The sequence below is a fragment of the Bombus pascuorum genome, chromosome 13 (assembly GCF_905332965.1).
Source record: "Bombus pascuorum chromosome 13, iyBomPasc1.1, whole genome shotgun sequence".
Classification (NCBI taxonomy): domain Eukaryota; kingdom Metazoa; phylum Arthropoda; class Insecta; order Hymenoptera; family Apidae; genus Bombus; species Bombus pascuorum.
The window spans coordinates 5,293,107-5,312,775 of NC_083500.1; the positions used below are offsets into that span (position 1 = coordinate 5,293,107).

The 19,669-nt window shown below is 34.3% G+C and overlaps 1 protein-coding gene across 16 annotated transcripts in view; it reads left to right on the forward strand.

Moving 5' to 3' along the window:
- Positions 1-19,669, forward strand: part of LOC132913772 (kazrin) — a 141,087-nt gene that overhangs the window by 116,648 nt on the left and 4,770 nt on the right. For 5 of the 16 annotated variants that reach the window (XM_060972317.1, XM_060972316.1, XM_060972306.1 and 2 more), the window contains 10 exons: positions 859-1,219; positions 4,420-4,509; positions 6,258-6,474; positions 7,113-7,380; positions 7,903-8,250; positions 8,743-8,866; positions 9,097-9,241; positions 12,843-13,032; positions 15,215-15,241; positions 17,478-17,498. In XM_060972317.1, coding sequence (XP_060828300.1) covers positions 859-1,219; positions 4,420-4,509; positions 6,258-6,474; positions 7,113-7,380; positions 7,903-8,250; positions 8,743-8,866; positions 9,097-9,241; positions 12,843-13,032; positions 15,215-15,241; positions 17,478-17,498 — 1,791 coding nt within the window. The other 11 variants (XM_060972313.1, XM_060972307.1, XM_060972309.1 and 8 more) reach the window with 11 other exon arrangements.

A 19,669-nucleotide genomic window follows, 5' to 3' on the forward strand; every position in this document is an offset into this window, starting at 1 on the left:
CTGCGAAAAATTGATCTATCGATCGACGTAATATTATTACGAGCAGTTAGGTAAGAAGCGGCACTTTGCGAGCACATGCAATTACGCGGAGGGTGATTCTGCTTTGAGCCCTAAAATTGTCCTCCACGCTGTGCATAAACGGGCCGACGGCTAACGAGTTTAAAACTGATGGCTCGAGGGCTGCCTCGGTATACGTATGTCAGCCGAGAATCACGCACGTCCCAAAATTTTCGTTTCTAGTCTCTGTTTAACGATCTCCGAAAATTTAACCAGAGTTCCACAGAAGCCAAACCGATCGATTTTATCGAGATAAATCGTTCGTAAGATGCTTTATTTATCACTTTCTCATTTCTCAAGATATGTCGCAGTATATGAAGTTTCTCAGAGTTTTTATCTTTTAAATATTAAATTTTATAAAGTTTTATTAAAGTACGGGCTGTTACAAAATAATAACTAAACACTTTAAACTGAGAGAAGAAATTAGAAGTTTCCTTACGTAAAAAATTTTCCAATAGTCTAATACCAAGTACTAGCCCAACACTAAAACGTAAAGTTTCTAAAAGTTTATAATTTTCTTTGGCTTCTATGTGTCTTAATTGCCATTTTCTATAACAAAATAATTCTATCTTCATTCCGTTTAACAATTACACTAAAAAATCAATAAATCTTGTATCATACGTAACACAATGTTTCCACAGAAATTCCTATTTGCTCGAGATTCTTCAAAATTTCCATCTCCTCAAAATTTTCCAAAATTTCCATAGATTCCATGCAAATTCCCAGTATACCCATAATATTTGCAGAACCCATTTCAAATTGAAATTCCCCGAATACAATGAGAAACGTTGGTATGTACAGCTACAGCGTCAATTGGCGGAAAGAGGTGGCAGCGGTGGTATCTGCTTGAGCGACCAGGAATCCTTGGTCTCGTTCCCGAGAGGCAGCGTGAATGGAGCCGCGACACCGGGCGCCGGAAGTAGCAGCGGTGGCGGTGGTTGTGGTATCATCCCTCATATGAATTCTCAACCGCCATTAGGCAGCACAGAGCTAGGAGTGACCGTTGGGAACGTCGGCAATGCGGCAGGTGCTGGCTCTTCCGGTGGACAGGCGGGCGATCGCGGAAGTTGCAGTGCGGACAGCGGTGTTCGAGGATCTAGCGACAGGGAAAGCGGTGGCGCAACCAGCGTGGGCGGAAATCTTTCAGATTCTACTACAGACGGTAAGAGATACGCGTATTTTAAATCTCTTACTATTATTGTTGTATTATTTTATTATTATTTTATCATTATTTTACTATTATTGTTGTGTTTATTTGCGTATGCACTTTGTCCGATTTTAACGTATAAATGCGAGCTACTGATAAACTATGTGTCGTGCGAAAAAGATGTTCAGATAGGGATTGAATGGTTTCGAAGGGGACACAACTAGGTGTAATTGGATTTTCTACAGATGGACGCGTAGAGGTCACATGGAGATAACATACGTTTTCTTAAATAGAACCATATAAGTTTCAATGTATTGACGATTGTCAACTCGTCTTGACATTTTATATAAAAAATTATTATCCTTATTCACGTTGAAAAAGTATTACTTTGGTAGATATTTCAATTTTTACTTTGTAAAACTTATCATATAAAAGGACAAGAGAAACATATACAAAAGATATTATTATACGAAATAAAAGTTAAATAGATATTTTTATCTACTAAACTAACTGACTTTTCAACGCGAATAGGTTAATAATTTTTTATAGACAATGTCAAGACTGATCGGTATGACAAGACTGATTGTATTAAAAATTATATGATCCTATTTGAAAAAACGTACGTTTCCTTCATATAACATTTATCCGTCCACTAGATAACTAATTGTACCATATTATGTCCATCTTAAAACCATTAAATTCCTACCTGAACATGTCTTTTTATACAGCAGGTAGTCTATTTCGCATTTATAGATCAAAATTGGATACACCGTATACTGCTCATTTATTGCAAGCATGACATAACTCAAAAATCACGATTTTAGTGGAAACGAGTTTGAATATTCTGAATAGTTTGATGATGATGCAGTAGTGACACAACTGTCTCCACGTGATAAATTTTTTAAATTCACTTATAGGACTCTACCAGCAAAAAGTACAAGAAACAACTATTTTTTCCTACCCCAATAACTCAAAAGCATAGAAATTTTTAGTTATGTTGTTATTGTAGCAAATGAGCGATATTTAGATGATTGTTTTCTTGGAAGTTAGAGAGAAGAAGCTTACTGGAAGAGTTATAGTATCTTTTAAATTGAGTGGGTTCATTCGAAATTGAATTTTAGTTGTGAAGTAGAAATTCAGGAAATTGGAGGTTTTATAGTTAATTAATTAAGGCATGGAAAGACATCCTTTGTGAATTTATTAAGCTTCAAAACTGTGGAGCATTCTCATTTATTACTTCTTGTTTTGTTCTTGTTAAAAAGTGAGTGAGGAATAGGAAACTGGAAATATTTCCTAGTTTTATGCATCAATCTCACCATAGTTTTATACGTCAACATATAGGAAAGAGGTAAATGATTATGTAAGAAATCCTACATAACTTGGGAAAGTTATAATTTTAGTATTATGTAGGATTTCCTTTCTATTTAAACTTTGATTAAGAAATTGATTTGAGAACATCATCTGAAGTTTCATGGTAATTTAGCACCAAGACATGGAGAAGATAACTTAGAAAATCACTCCTTGTATAAAAATACGTTTCAATTTTGAAATGCCTCTCAACATTTTGCAGAATTTGTTCATTAAATTCCAAAGTACAGCAAGTCCATCGAAAAACCAAAATACAATCCTTCTTTTAAAACAAAAATACCCGTAAATTAATCGTCAAAATCTGTGTCTCTTAATTCGCATATTTCGTTAAAATCATAGGTATGTAACATACTCGACAATACGAGAAATATAATTTTTGTATCAAAAGTAACTTTTGGTGCTTTCTGCATTATTCATTGCGATCGTGGAAGACTCTCTGCATTGTGATCTACCTCCCCGGTAATGAAGTAGCTTTCCAGTCGCGAAGCTATCTCGCGTATAATACAATCGCCATTATTATTCATCAGAGTGTCGAGTGGTTGGAACGCGATGATTCTTACGCTTAGGTACAACGAGCGGCGAGATTAATCGTCTAGTTAAGGTGCATTACGGCGCATCCGTCGGGTCGTCGGTGAGAAAAAAAAAGGAAAGGAAAAATAAAGAAAAATGAAAGGAAGAATAAACGTACGATAAGCTTCATCAACCGCGAATGCTAATCGGAGGTGGCAGGCTAATCGAGCGAATTTCCTTCGTATATTATTCAGCCAATCCTCGTGGCTGCGCATTAAAGCCGATTGATCGATTTGGTTTAGGACAAACACCACGTACGTGCTGTGATCACGATGCATGTGCACGAATTCTGAATTAAACGTTACACGAAATATCCAAGCGCGTTCAATCCTTAGCAAATCTTTGTTCATAGGTAAATTAGAGCAAAAATATAGTATTTTTTAATTCGTCGGAATAAAATGATTCTATTATACGAAGGATAAAAAGAAAAAACACGATAAGTATCATATTTTCAATGTGAAGTCCACTTAGGATGACTAAAAAATTTTAATTTTTAATTTTGTACTATAAAATGTCGTCAACCAATCTCCTGTCACTAAAATTGTGCTTTTATATGATTTCGAAATTAAACATGTAAAACTATCTTCTTGAACATTTCAAAAATATCGATTAGTTTAATTATGTCTTTGGTCTTTTTATGAAATTGAATTGAATTGAACGTGCTAGGGTGAACAATCATTTTTCATGTAATATAATATGTTTACCAAAATCTTTAACTTCAGGTCTGCTAAAATAACACCCTGGCCAATGTAAGTATGAAATGCAGTTGACATGTGCAACATAAAGAACAAACAGACAGCGAAGAGACTGTTATGATTCCCAAAATCCTATAGTAAACTTATATAACTCTAAACGTGTACGAATATTCGTAAGCTGTTTCCTGAACCAATAGACTGAACATAGAATTGGTAAATCGAATTTACCAGTGTCAATAACGAGCAGACTTCCCTGTTTATCCAAACTATTTCCAGCCATACAAATTCTGACTCCTGCTGTCAGTACAATGAGCCTTAACGAAACTCATTATAGAAGGAATTTCAATTTTGTTTGACAAATCGATCTCTATCCTGACTCCAAAAAAAGAAAAAAAAAAAAAGAAAAGAACGTAGGAAACTATGAAAATAATTGAAAGTCTAAATCCAATCGTACAACGTCCCTATCTATTTTTCTCGTTGATTTTATTCCGGGAGAATAAATACATACGGAGAAGTGACGTCGATCTCGGTGTATCAAACGCAACGAAGAATTTTTTTTTTACTTTATATATTTCCGCGCAGGCACACCGACAATTACGGTCGAGGGAAGCGGTCTCGACATGGACAGCATCTCCGTGGTTTCCTCCATTGCACCATCCCACATGTACCAGTGTAAGTGTCCAAACATAAATCGTTGATCGTCGTCTCCCGTATCTTCAACGTCGTCCTTCGTTTTATTTTTTTCTTCTCTTTTTCCATTTTCTTTCTTTCTTTTTTTTTATTGTTTTTATTTATTTTATTTTCGACTGGAGGATTCCTGTGCTTCTCTTCTTCTGTGTGTTTCTTTGACTTTCTCTCTTTCTCTGTCTACTATTTCTACTATTACTACTCTGCCAACTGTGTTTCTTTCTATTTTCGATTATTTATTCGGCTCTGTTTTACGATTGAATGCCTGCTTCTCGCTGGTCCTTCGAAATCGATCGTTGCTTGTCGTTTGCGAAGTTTTCTTGAGTGTGAGAGATAGGCGAAGTTCGTGTTAGGGGATGGAACTACGTAATTTAGGTGGAAATAGAAATTAATGGAAATTAGTGAATTTGTTTACTAAAATTGGTAATATCGTAGTAAGGAAATTTAAAGTAAATAAAACTTGTCATGAGGTATAGAATGAGATAATATAACGGTGAGTATTGTTATTAAGGGAAATGGTTTAATTTCTTTATTAATATTAGTAATATTGCAGTAAAATTCTGGATATAGATAATACGGACAAAATTAAATTGTTTACACGATGAATGAGGACATCGCGAGAATTTAATTAATTCGTAATTTAAAGTTTGTAATATTATAATAAAAAATTTCCCTTTTGAAAAGTCCTGACAATAAATAAACTTTGTATGAAAGAATAGAATGGAATAATTTCTACAATAAGTAAAAATGTTAAAAACTGTTTCACTCACAAAGACTACAGAATCAAATCGCTTATAATTAAGAACAATTATTCAATTTCTTTTTATAGACCTTGTACTACCAAACTTCTACAAAAGTAACCACATGTACAACAATATTCTTTTATCCAATTATTCATAATAATTTCGCAGTACGTGGTATGTATATTTGTGTGCATAATCCCTTATTCAGGTGGCTGCTTTTGAGAGTAATCGGTCGTCATTGATCGTAGAAATTGCATCTCTGTCGCGGTTTATTCGTTTATTTATCCATTCATTCGAGCACAAACGGTAATTAATATTAAAGGTCCATTATGTCGTGGTTTTGCCCTAACAATCGGCTAATTGTATGTTGTATGGCCGATGCATGCGCATGCACATGTTGGAGCAGTCAGAATCTATTTCATAGCATCCAGATTAGAATGCCCTACGTACACGAATAAGAATTTTTAATTAATACATCAGCAAATATACTATCAGCAGTATACGTGTTCTTTATTTATATGTAATATTATTTTTCATTAATTCGATTATAGTTTAGTTTCATTTCTCAACTTCGTTCTATAAACTTCGTTCTATAAACTTCTCGTGACACGAAGTTCGTTGTAATCTTGTCAGACCTTCGTCCTGCTTCGACGAACATCTAAGCTCTGAAACACTCTGCATCTCTACCTCGACGATATAAATCGAAACCAAGCAAGTGCCTACGAAACTTTGACTCTGCTTACGTGCAGAAAATTGTAAGCTGTGTGTTCTTTATGTTGCATCGATTGTTGTGAAGCACATGCGTCTATCGAAAGAGATCTGTCGAAGGGAAACGATAAATTTGCTTATCAAAGCAAAAGATACGATATATTCTATATTTATTTAAGTATGTCAGAAAAATTTGAGAAAGGAAAATTGATGCATAAAAAGTTTGTATGAATCATAGCTTTTAAGTTTGTCTTATGTTCTCATTGATATTATATTTTTCAGCAGCGACCACGCCGAAGGATTGCAGCCCGACATTGTCGCCTCTGAATGCCTTCTCCAGGTCCATGGACAATTCCTCGTTATCGCGATCGGTCGAACAGTTGTCGAGTCCGTTAGAATCAGAACCAAGAAGAAACAAACAAAGCACACCTGTCGCGGCACCTGCCGCACATTCACGCTCCTCTGCGACTCGTGGAGGCACTTGGGGTTCTATTTCTAGGTGAGAACTGAATTTATTATACGTAATCCATTCGACAGGATTAACATTACGACGGCCACGTTGACCTTATTTGGGTCACTCCTGTATTTCCATAAAATAATAATAACTCGCAGAAGGTGGCAATTTCTGTTGATTAATGCTACCATTATATTTAATATGGAAATTATTCTGTCAAATATAATACAGTCAGGTGTGTTAGAACAAACAAATATTACAAAGATTCCTATTATAAAATAAGATATAACAAGATATAGTAAGACACCTATAACGATATAACGACCGCAAAGAAATATTACTAATCAATGCAATTAGGAAAAAAATTGCTTACCATTCGCAGATATACCAAATCGTCTATGCTTTTAATCATTATATAATAAAGGAAGATTTTCCCTAATTCTCGAATTTACAAGTATACGGAATAATTTTGATAATTTGAAAATGCACAATTTTTATAGTTAAATAAATTAATGTTACGCTTATGTTTTTCATTGCTTTATGTTCTTCCTTTCTTTAATTGCGTGTCGTTTTCGATTCGCCGAGAAACGAACAATAAAGTGTTAATTTGGAACCTTAGTACCTCCACAGAAGTGTATAGCATCTTCTTAGCTCAAAAACAGTTTCTTCGTCTCGATTTTCAGAGTGTTTGCCCGTACGCGACATCGAAAGGCAGCGAACAACTCGAGCGGTGGAAGCGGAAGTAACGAGGGTTCCGAAAGTTTCGATCCTTTTAGATCATGGTCGCCTCTCACGGAGGAAGGTTATGCTGAAAAGCTACGTTTACTCAGAGAAGCCGCATCCGTACCTATGGAGAGATGGAGGGCGCCTACAGTCTTAGCGTGGTTAGAAGTTGCTCTTGGTATGCCACAATATGGTCCACGATGCGCTGAAAACGTTAAATCGGGAAAGGTACATCATTTAAACTACTTAATGATGGTATATTAGATGATAATTTATATCAAAATTCATAATTATAAATATTAATATTTGCTGTCATTAAATCGTCGTATGATTTCATACAGATTTTTATTGAATCATCTGAAATAAGATATTTTATACAGCACTTTGTAAAATTAAGAAAGTAGTTCTGCATAATTTTGTATTAATCATCCAATACAGAGGAACTAACTCTAAGTCATTGGATTATTTCCTTGGATATCATTGTACATCTTCTATATCAATGACTATAGTTCATATAATTTCTTTTTAATCTTTCTGTAAAAAATATGCAAAATAATATATTAATGGTATTTTATCTTCAGTACTAAAAATGATACTTAATCCAGCTATGAAACATTCTTTGTTGAAACTGAAAATTAATATAATGACACTTAGAAATTAATTATATGTTGACTGCCTTTTAATTATTTATATTTGTCTTCCCAAATATAACAAATAACGAGATCTTATTTGATCGTAATACTTGTCCAGGTTTTACTGGAACTAAGTGACGCAGAATTGGAAGCAGGGTTAGGAGTGGCCCATCCTCTTCATAGAAAGAAGCTCCGTTTAGCTATCGAAGAGCATCGACACCCGAGTCTCGTTCGATATCCGTGTATTGCTCAATTAGGTCACACGTGGGTCAGTTCAGAATGGTTGCCTGACCTTGGACTCGCTCAGTATTCTGAAAGTTTCGCAACTAACATGGTGGACGCACGGATGCTCGATCATCTGAGCAAAAAGGAACTCGAGAAACTGCTTGGGGTGACCAGGAAGTTTCATCAGGCCAGCATCGTGCACGGAATTCATCTACTCCGAATGTTGAACTACGATCGTCAGGTAATGACATAAAAAGAATATATAATATTTTATGAGATGTTCTATATTTGGTGGCTTATGAAAAATTGTATACTTTATAAAATACTTCAGGAACTCGTTTTTTCCTTTTCCAATTTTATGAAAAATTGATGTATTCTTAACATCTGAAGAATTCAAGAAGATCTTAGGAGTTTAATAATAAATTTGAACCTTTGAAGATATCATTTATTTAATTTCATAATTAATTATATTATAATTTGACATTAAAAAATATATAGAATACAATTTTCTATAATAATTTATAATAATAAGCAAAATCTTATGAAAAATAGTAGTAGACTGGTCTAAACCACTGTGATTTTCAGCAAATCATTGCATTAATTTTAGAAATAAATTTGAGTTAGAAATAGCATTGAGTTAGGATTATTAATTTGTTATTGTTAATTTAAGAGTGTCCACTTAAATAAATACTATAAGGAGGACACTGCACCCTTAATTGTATTCTTACAATAGGCACTCGCAGTTAGAAGACATCAATGCGAACAAATGGACACAGATCCTCTAGTTTGGACAAATCAGAGGTTCATTCGGTGGGCGAGGAATATCGATCTGACTGAATATGCTGAGAACTTAAAAGGTAATTGGGAAATTTAGTTCTCTAAGCAAACATTCAAAAGAATCATCAATTTCCAATATTTTTCTCGAATTTGCATTTTTGTTCCAAACCATACAAACTCTTCATTTATAAAACTAAAAAATTCTTCTTAAAAACACACTAATATTCAATTTGTGATGCAAATTCAAATACTTGTAATAATCATTTATCTCAAACGATAGTGAGATACAATGTTATCATTTGTAATGCAGATTCAGGTGTGCATGGCGCTCTGGTTGTGCTAGAACCATCCTTCACCGGCGACACCATGGCTACAGCTTTGGGTATACCACCAGCTAAACAGATGATCAGACGACACCTCACCGCTGAGCTCGAAGCCCTCGTCGTTCCAGCAAGGTACTCAGTCTACTATCATCCAGAGGCCACATTGGACAACGCTCACTAATCGACATAAACGTCGTTCCTCGTTCGACAAACGAGATCGACGTTGCTAACACGATTCATTCTCGTTTTTCGAGCTTTCATTTTTACTAACTCTTTCCTTGACGAGGGTATTCTAGAAATAGTATCACGCTAACAATAAAAAAAGACTACACCACGTCGTCACTCACACCATTCAAATAATCTGACTATTTTGCCAGTGAACGAATATTAATCAAGTAATTTCAAAAAGCAAGAAACATAAGATGTAAGATTTTAGAAATTCTTGAGATGCTGCTGCGGTGCTCTTTTATACTCTCTTTCGGAATTGAGCTAACGTTTCAAGCAGACAGCTTCGACAATTTAATATCACAGCTTGTCGGTATATTTTAGGAGAAAAGTCGCTTCGTAGCGATAATTACGACGCATCAATTAAACAAAATTTCGCTTGTGGTAAAAATGAACGATAGAGTAGAGAATTTTGTGGGTCGTTTTCTACCGTGATCTAGTTAAAAAAAAAAAAAAGAACAAAAAAATATCGTACTTTAGGAATTATCGCTGAGATATTGTCAATTATCTACACGAAATCGTACACGTTTATATGCATAGAGACGATCAAAACGCGAGTATGTTATTTCTCTAGTCTTGACAGATTTTACAATGGTTGAGAGAACACGTTCGTTGATCATTGAAATTCGCGCGATAGATATGTGTTTTGCAAAGTAACGTTAGCTTTAAAGAAACGTTGTTATTATATACGAAAGTCGAACTCGATAGGCCTCACATTTTTCAGGGTTTCTACCAATTTAGTCTATTCGTTGATCACGTTCGGACGGATATTGTAGTTTAGCCAATACAATATTTCCGATCTCGAGGATTGTACATAATAATGGCCGAGCTTAATGGAGTAACTTGCATTGATATTATTAGAATCGGTATCAAGGTTTCCGCTTCCATCGAAGCATTTTTTAATAGAACGGAATACTATTATTGAGATATTGTAAATAGTCGAGTGTTTGAGCAAAGAATTATTTACAAATCAGTAGTAGTAACGCAGCGGTGTGCACAAGAAAATTAGGATTAAGATAAGACTTTATTAATTTGGACTTTATTAATTTGGAATATTTATAGAGCAAAATTCAATTTCTTAAAAAAAATATACAGAGATATTCTAAAAATTAGGTCAAGCTACAAATCTTATATAGCTTTCACAACTCGATGATCATTATAATTATTACTATTTCTATTTAAAAACGAGTTAAAAATTCAGCATTATATCTTATCTTCTTAGAAATAAATCAAGGCTTGTTCCAATTTTTAGAATCACCCTGTACAACCTAGAATAAGATAATTGTTCATTCCGACAGACTTGACATATTTGGACGCCATACATATCATAAATACCTTAGGAAATTCAAATAGGAGACGATGCACTGACATTACGATGCTAAGAACACACGATAAGATAAAAGAGAGAGAGAGAGAGAGAGGGAGAGAGAGAAAGAGAGGGAGAGGGAGAGAGAGAAAGAGAGAGAGAGAGAACAGCTATATAAAGAGGTAAATGTGCATGCTAGTCTGGGCAATCTCGACCCAACGGCAGAATGGTCCCATTGAAATGGACAGAGTCGAGATCGCTTACGACTGGTGCCTAGTATGTAAGTACTCATCCGTAATACACACGCCATACTTGGATATATCGGGAATACACACACGTATATACAGTACAGTACAATCTCGACATAATGTACATATACAAACATATGCAGTATACTCGATGGAATTTCTTCTTATTGATATAACATTGTACTCGGCACCGCAGCGATTCGCTGGGTCTGCAGTCCACTCGATCGCGGATCCATCGGTAATGTCTCTCATAGCTGAGCCGTAGCCCACAGCTGCTGCCTGCACTGCACTGCGCTATGTACAGCACACGTTAATATTAGTAATTCTGGTGTAATCCCTGGCCAAAGTATTCTATCATAAAATTAGAAAACTCCTTCTAAAGGAATCGAGTTTTCCTCGAGCTTTTTAAATCTTCTATCAATATATACATTTTCTCTATCTAATTGTCACATTTAATTGAATATTAATTTTAGAAATTCTTGAAGTATATCCGATAAATATATTTTCATGAAAGAACCAGTTCAGTTTGTAACTTTTTTAGGAAAGGACTTAAAGGGGTGAAAAGATCGAAATTGTCATGGATTACATCAGTATGCATTATGGTTCCTTTCATCTTTTTCTAATTTGCCAACTTTGATATTTACATTTTTGACTGTTCGGTGTTTAATCCAATCGACTGACCAGCAACGCTCGATGCGCCTCGGTCGATCCTACGTGAACGACCCTGCGTATTCTTGCGTCCATTTAAACATATATACATTCTTCTATATCGATGGTGCACAAAATGCTTGTGTATGTATATTTATGTTGTAACTAGATATTCATTATGATACATATCTCGTTCTCTATTGTCGAGCACTTGCAGCGAGCCACTGTTCAATTGCCAAGTATCTACCACGTTGATCACGATATATTTTGTGTGCCAAGACCAGTTTTTCAGTAACTTCATCTGTACCCTGAATAAAACTCCTTTCTCGTATTCCATCGCACCGTTCACACACAGTAAAATTTTCACTTTGAAAGGAACCACTTGGACCTGGTAAACTTTAACTCGATCGCAACTTTCTTCAATACCAAGTTCCCCCTTTCACAATCAGATGTATTTTCACAGACGTAAACATTTTCTACAAATTTTTCACACGTATGAAAACTTGTTATTTTTCCTCCATTGAATCTTCGAGACGACGCTCCACGTTGTTTAAAATACTTACGTTGATTGATATCTACTGTTAGATTTTAGATGATGGTAACACTTTTATAACTAGATTAGCACTGTTAACACGTTCCACGTGGCGAAAAGTTTAGGATTTGAATTGCAAAAATTGCTTCCGAATCTCTCAAATAAATCAAATTCTATTATCAAATTTTTCAAAAGCGTAATGTTCCTATTTTTAAAATATTATAATGGTTTCTCATTACCAACGCGATTTACATCTCGAAGATGACCTCAAAACAGAACTTTGAAATTGAATGAATAATCGTATCTCAATCCATCATTACTAGATATCTAATATTAAATTCTACAAAAATAAAATAAGATTGTTTGGAATGACCATAGATTCCTATTATCAAATTCTACAAAGACGATTTCCTAATCAAAAAATATTTCTACCATTTACTAACAAAACTCTCTATCTTTTTACATCTACAATATCAAAGATCACAAACAATCCACGTCGCGGAACGTGTTAAACTACCACATAAACACATCCGTTCCCATAGAAAATCTGAAATTTGTTTCACACTCTTTTCTCGCATGATCAAACTAAAAGAGAAAAAGATTAGGAAAGAGATACAGATGTAAAGATAAAATTAAAAAATGAGGAGAGAGGTTCGCTGCAAAACGTGCCGAACGTGTGTGTGTCCGCGGTGTCGCCAAAGGTGTGTGCATATAAGCGGTCAGGATGCGTGTACGCAGAAAGGCGTGCATGTAGCGTGGTGTGCGTGTGTGTAGAAGTCAGCTGGAGGTGGTCCCGAGGAACAGCACCAGCGGGGGTCGTCCGATGAGCACAGTGAGCGCGGGCGGTAGCCTCGGTCGTGGAAGCAGGGCGCTGCATCTTCAGCATCATCAGAGCTCCCTGTCTGCCCTGCACATGACGACCAATCACTCGGGCACTGTCGATAGACGCAGATCCAGCCTCAGGGTAACGTACCGTATAGATTCAAAAAGACACACCTGGTCCATTCACTACTGCACCGGGAACTCGGTGGTATTTCTAATTTCTTTGCCCTTATATTCTTCCTCGAGCTGGTGCAGAACACGATTCGTTCTTCGCAGATCGCTTGTCACGACATTTTATTGCATATCACTTTTGACTATTGAAAGTTAGTGAATTCCTTCAGGTTTATGTCCTTGGATGAGCAAAGGAGAAATATTTAACGCACCATGGCAGGAAAAGTTGTCTTATAGATTTTCATACGATATGGAACTATGATAGAGTTCATTTTATTCATTTCACTCATCAGTTTCATAGTTTATACTAATGTAATTAAGTAACTTCTCTTCTGCTTATTATTGATAATCCACTTTTCTTTTTCGTAATTTCAACTCTTCATAAATAATCATAGGAGAGCTTCAGAGTAAATTCGGAAGATAGAATTTGTATTTTCAAAGAATTTCTAATCTTAGAAGAGAGCCGATATTTCAGATAATTTTGAGATATGATTTATGATTTTCGTATTTTCAGAAATATATTTTCATGATAGATTATGTTACAAATAAAGAGGAGCTTTTTAAAGTGTAATTAGTACTAAGTATAAGTTTTATGAATCTACAGGAACTATTAAATCATTTGGAACACAGGTAGAAATATACTCCTTGTAGCAAATATTATTTCCAGTCAATAATTCAATATATTCTCAAGGTACATAATTTTAAAAAATAGATTGAAAACATAAAAACTGACGAATGGCACAGTGACCTATACTTTCTGTAAGTAGAAACTGCTGACTCGGTGTTGTCTGTCACTGACCATCGCGTTCTACTGAAACTTGGGATATTCAATGTCATATGTAAGAGAGAAATCCGATTGCGTGATTGAGATAGCGATAGCGAACCAACAAAAAATGCAGTTCTCTTCGTACAACGTTATCTCAGAAATAGAAAGCTTAAACAGAATGAAAGAGAAAGTACTCATATTTTAAAAGCTAAAATTTTTAGTTCCTTACTCTATTGATTTTATTTAACAAGCACAAAGTAATTTTAATATTTAACGTCCAAATTCTTTGGAATTTCAATACGCGTTGGTGTTTTTAAAGATGTTTTTAGATAAATGCTAAATGTTATTGGTTATATGTAGAGTATTATTATTGACGATGTTGTTAACTGTTATGAATATTTGACAGAGATAATAGATACTACTAATTGCAAAGATCTTTATCTCGAAGCTCCAAAGAACCGCGATTAATAACAAAATTTAATTAACAGCGATCTGCTTTGAAAGATATCGTAGTCACAATCATTAGTCATGGATGACTTTCCTCCACATTCAATTATATTAACAAGACTACAATACCTAAATAATAAATTGTTTTAAAACAGTATATATATAGAAAGCCATCACTGACTAACATCGTGTTATATAGTTACGCATTTAATGATCATTTTCAGCGGTTTCTCGAATTAACTTTATCAACCACATCTATCATTTAAAACAAAAGTTTACTCTTCATTTATTATCGAATATAATTCGAGCCACTGCTGGTTAAAAATTTTCACTCAAATTTCTAAAATCACGTTAATTTCTCATCGTTTCATTTGTATATACATATATATATATCGAGTTCTTTATTCATTTAATTTCTCATTGGCACGATTGCATGGCATCGCTTAGGTAAGGACGCTCGCGCAGTATTTCCACCAGATAATAAGCCCCTTATACCTTAAGTCTTGATATACCCTCTTTAATAAATTTAATCCTTATCGAAAGTAGCGTACACTTTGTAGATATAGACACAAAGAAATATCTCAAACTAGTTACATCAAAGAAGCTACGCAACAATGTTTGAACATCATCATTAACGGCTAAACATCACGCAAACATCAAGCTTTAGTCATTTTATCGGCTATTGTCGAAACATCACGAAACTCGTAATATCAGTAAATTTCGAGGAAAAGAAACATCGTTGTATAATGTTAAATTTCTAGTCGTTCTTCCACGTGAACCAAGGATTAACGATTTCGAAATGAAGGAAGCAGAAAGTAGAGACTTCTATTCTATAGCTACAAGTGTGACTGAACTTTTCACGCGATAAGGGTTAAAAGCTGTGAGCTATGTGCTTAACCTAACGTTAATCATTCTCCCTGCATCCTGTGGATCGTCGCAGACCTGCAGTCTTCTTTACTTGAAAAAGGTTCGGTATATATGTATATATTTATTATATACGTATATGTATCTAGATCTGTATTAATTCATCGTTTCTTTCGCTACGTCTGTATACATCGATCTATCGTCATAGGGCTCCCCAATGATGAGTTTTCAAATTTGATCGAGAGGTTGTGTTTATTACAGAGTAAACTCCTTCCAAGTTTCCTCTATAGATCGCTTATGAGTTATGATAAATTGAAAAGATAGGAATTTTAAAAAACTCTGGACAAATTCTTTTTTAATTCTAATTCTAACTTTTGTCGTCTCCATTTTTTTTCTTTTTTTTTTTTTTTTTTTGAAGGAGATATCAAGTTCGCGACTCTAAAGTATTCTCGAGGAAACTTCGAAAGAATAGATCTATGAAGGAATGCGTAAAGGAAACGATGATTGCTCTGTTAGTTTAATGTAAAAGATCAACTCCAATTTTCCATACAAAACCGAATAGTTCGTTCGTTTTTAATATCTCATTACATTTATACATCGAACGATCTTCTGTGATAAGAATTAGAAACTATTTCCATCTGATATTTGTCACGGAAACGGTAACGAACCAACGCAATCAATCGCAACCTTACACAGTTCCAAATTTTCTAGAAAACGTAGTAGATATTTCATTATTATCTTAGAGCATCCTTCAGAACGACGAGGCATCCTTCGCGGTACTCAGACTCTCCCCGGGATGTCTCCTCGTGAATTATTTATTTCAAATGTCTAGATCTTAGCGAAGTGCCTCACAAACGTCTCTATAATTTATCAAGTTAAAAAATCTATTTCGCTAGCAACTATCGAACACTCCGCTAAAATGTAGACGATTCTCATGGATCTCGACCTCGACCGCACGGACTTCGAAAATACGGGTAAATGAGTACGAACAGATCATTGATACGATAATCAGAGAATCATTGGTACAATAATTTTCTCATACGTTAAATTAATTTTAAATGAAATTCATGGAAAATTTTCGTCGTCGGTCCGACGAGCCCGAGAAACAGAAATTCGTTTCTTCTTTCCGATTCAGTACGATATTATTATTCGCCTGGAATTTATCATTGTCTTAGGAAAAAAACCTGAAAAAAGAAAGAAAAAGACTGAGATTCAGGGTACGAGCGCAAATCGTATCGCCTGTAACTGTAGGAATTATGCAAACAGTCCTCTCCCTGTACTTAGTTATTTACTTGTAAAACTTGTAAACCCTCGTTGACGATTCTCTCTGTATGATCGCAGCGAATACTTATTATCACGTTTCATAAAGATCGTGAGAATTCGCGACGTTCGCAAACGATGAGCTTAACGTAATTAAATTTAGCTGATTACCCGATCAAATATATTTTACCATCGTAATTCATCGAACTGTGAGTATATTGCGTGTTTTTACTGTTTTATTAGTGGAACGTTCTTTTTTCCAATTCTCTTTGACTTCTCGTTTCTTTGTGTTAGATCACTTATTTCTTAGGAAATTAGTAGTACGATTTTAGTGATTTATCATAAGTTTCGATTAGTATTATTGGACCGTAGGTTATTTATATGATTATTGAATTCTATTTTATATTCTATGTTTCGTCGAAGGGATTTATCACATATAACTTGAAATTGCAAGTAATTTAACTCAAAAACCTAAATTTTTGATCACTTAAGATCCAACGATATCAGTTATGATTTAAAATTCTAAAATATAGATTTAGAAAATATCCCATAGAAATCTTCAATTTCTACTAATCTAAATATTGAAAATATCAGTGTTAATTAAAACAATGTTTTTTTGAATTTTAATCTCTAATCTCTTTTCCTGTTTCGAGGTAATAACTTTTGTTCCTCTTTTTTTTTTATAAAGAACTCGATGACTTACGATATAAAATATCGTGATTCCTAATTATTCTCGAATATTAGAAGATTTCCTTTGAAAGGCTGATTGTATCGCCGTCATACTGTAAACACTGTATATAAAGAAGCAACGATCGATTATCACGTTCTCCTTTTTCATGTATGTTAACCAGAGTGTCCTGTTTTTAAGAATACGATAATTGTAATGAATAATCGCATAAAAAAGAGAGAAAAGAATACAAAAACAGGATACGAAAGGCAGAAAGTGCGGACGTTCGATTTTTAGCTATCTAAAACACTGATTATAACAATGACGAGCCATTGTGTAAATATAAACTGATGATTTCAATGTGGAATTCACAATGTGGGTTCTTAATCCGCCTTGTTTCGTCCTTTACTAGTTGTCGTGGAAGAGCTCACAGGTATGCGGCCATAACTTATTTGCGTATATCATGATAGATAATCATTTTTCTTTTGATATTCATTTTTCTTATAATACCTTATGAACTATTTCGTAGTCGTCATTACTAATTTTATGTTGGGCCCCTTTCATAGATTAGATGAAGAATGTAATTACGTCGAAATTGGCTAATCAGGATTTAACAAATACGATACAAGTCATCAAAATCCTATTGACCCTTTCGCTGTTATGGATAGCTGTAATTATACATGTCAAATTTTTTTACTGTATACTATGGATATAGCAATATGATCAAATCCACGATATTTCAAATGCAAATTTTTGTAATGTAAGTTACATACAGTTGTTTTTACACGGTGGATGAGTTTTACCATGTAAAAAATCCTTTAAAAATGTCGTGAAATAATTGATCTGTAACAAAGTATAAAACTTGTGTTAGGGAAAATCAAAATAATATTTCCTTCAAAAATTGATATTTTATTCATCGTTATTCTTTGTTACAACGAAACATTTTTTTATTACTGTGAAGAAATCATTTTCGTCGCTCGAAATATCCATCGCCTGACCGTTCTGTATCAGTTTAAATGACGTATGTTTTGTTTTTTCTTTTAATAATTCTTTATAACAAGCCATACAAGATCTCAAATCCCATTAAAATCGTGTAAAGCGTTTGAGATTAATATCATTTACAGTGAAATAATGAAACGTATTAAAGATCGCTTAACTGTAACTAGATCGCGTTAAAAAAGAGTGCCGTGTAAAACGAGTATCAGGTGTACTTAATTGTAACGAAAAAGGTTAAATTCCCATTTCATTCAATTTCTATCAGTATGCATATATATATGTAAAAATCTCAGATTATTTACCAAAGAAAAATATTTTATTATTTATAATTATAGGATACTTATGTCTTAGGAGATATTATTTAATAAATTTAGTAAATGTTTATAAATATAAATTTTCAAATAATTACATTTCCTTATTAGCCAATCTTCGATTGATTCTCAACTTGACCGTAAAACACTTTAATTTCTATAGCTTCAAACATTCTCTTCTTTTCTTTTCCCCTGTTTCGTAGAAAATAAACCGTTTCTTCAGTTCTCTTGACTGTTCTAATGACTAACCAATCGTTGAGGTGAAACTTTAGTGCGATGAATTATTAGTCTTCCAAACCTGCAAGATCGTGTCTCATATTATTCAGAAACGACTTGGGTAATTTCGTGAAATCTAGATCGTAGAAATCTTTTTTCCCTTATATCGCTGCACGTGCATCCCCAGCTTGTAGTATCCAATTATCCCTCACCTTCTCCCTTTTATGTTGTTCCAACGAAACTGTTTCGAAGTTCGTTTAACAAGAATTCGAATGCCTTCTCAAAGGTAGAGAAACGTTATCAAAGAAGTCTCGGTTTCGAAACATTTCGATACTGCAGACTCAACCAATTCAACCACAGAGAACCATCTCTCTTCGAACATTTTGAAACGCAATTTCACAAGACCCGTCATCTTAGACACCCCGATAGCTCGTTTGCTCGTAGCATCGTCCCCTCGAGGAAGTCGAGATCCACAGATCCTTCGAAATATTGTAGGTCTTCGTATTGACGTGTTTGACAAATTTTATTAATATCTAATTAATAGAACGACAAGGTAGATATCTCTTTTAATACAAGGAAATGGAAACGAATTTTTCTGCGGTTGGTATACGTTCTATATTGTGTGAATCATTGGTAGTGCATTGTAATTGCGAAACAGAAATATTTTTTGCTATATTTTCTATGTTTTAATTAAATATTCTAATTTAACTTTCTTAGATTGTAAATTGCTACTTTTTCAGCTCTGGGATCATTGTAGTGTTATATTAATAATAGTATAGTAATAATAAAAAATAAATTTTTTTATTTACAGTAATTAAAACCTCGTACTTCTCAAACGAAATTAAATAATGAATGAATAAGCATACAGAATTCGTTTATACGGTGCCAACCGTAGAGAAATTTGCGCGCGAATGGAACCTCCCTTCTCTTTAAAATATTTGTTACCACCGTTACACCATAGCTGCAGTCAATTTCACGATATTTCAAAGGAAAATATTCCAATATCCCTGCAATATTGCGCTAGAGAAGGTATTCCAATATTTTTTCCGTAATATCGAGAGAAACGATACACCATGGAAAA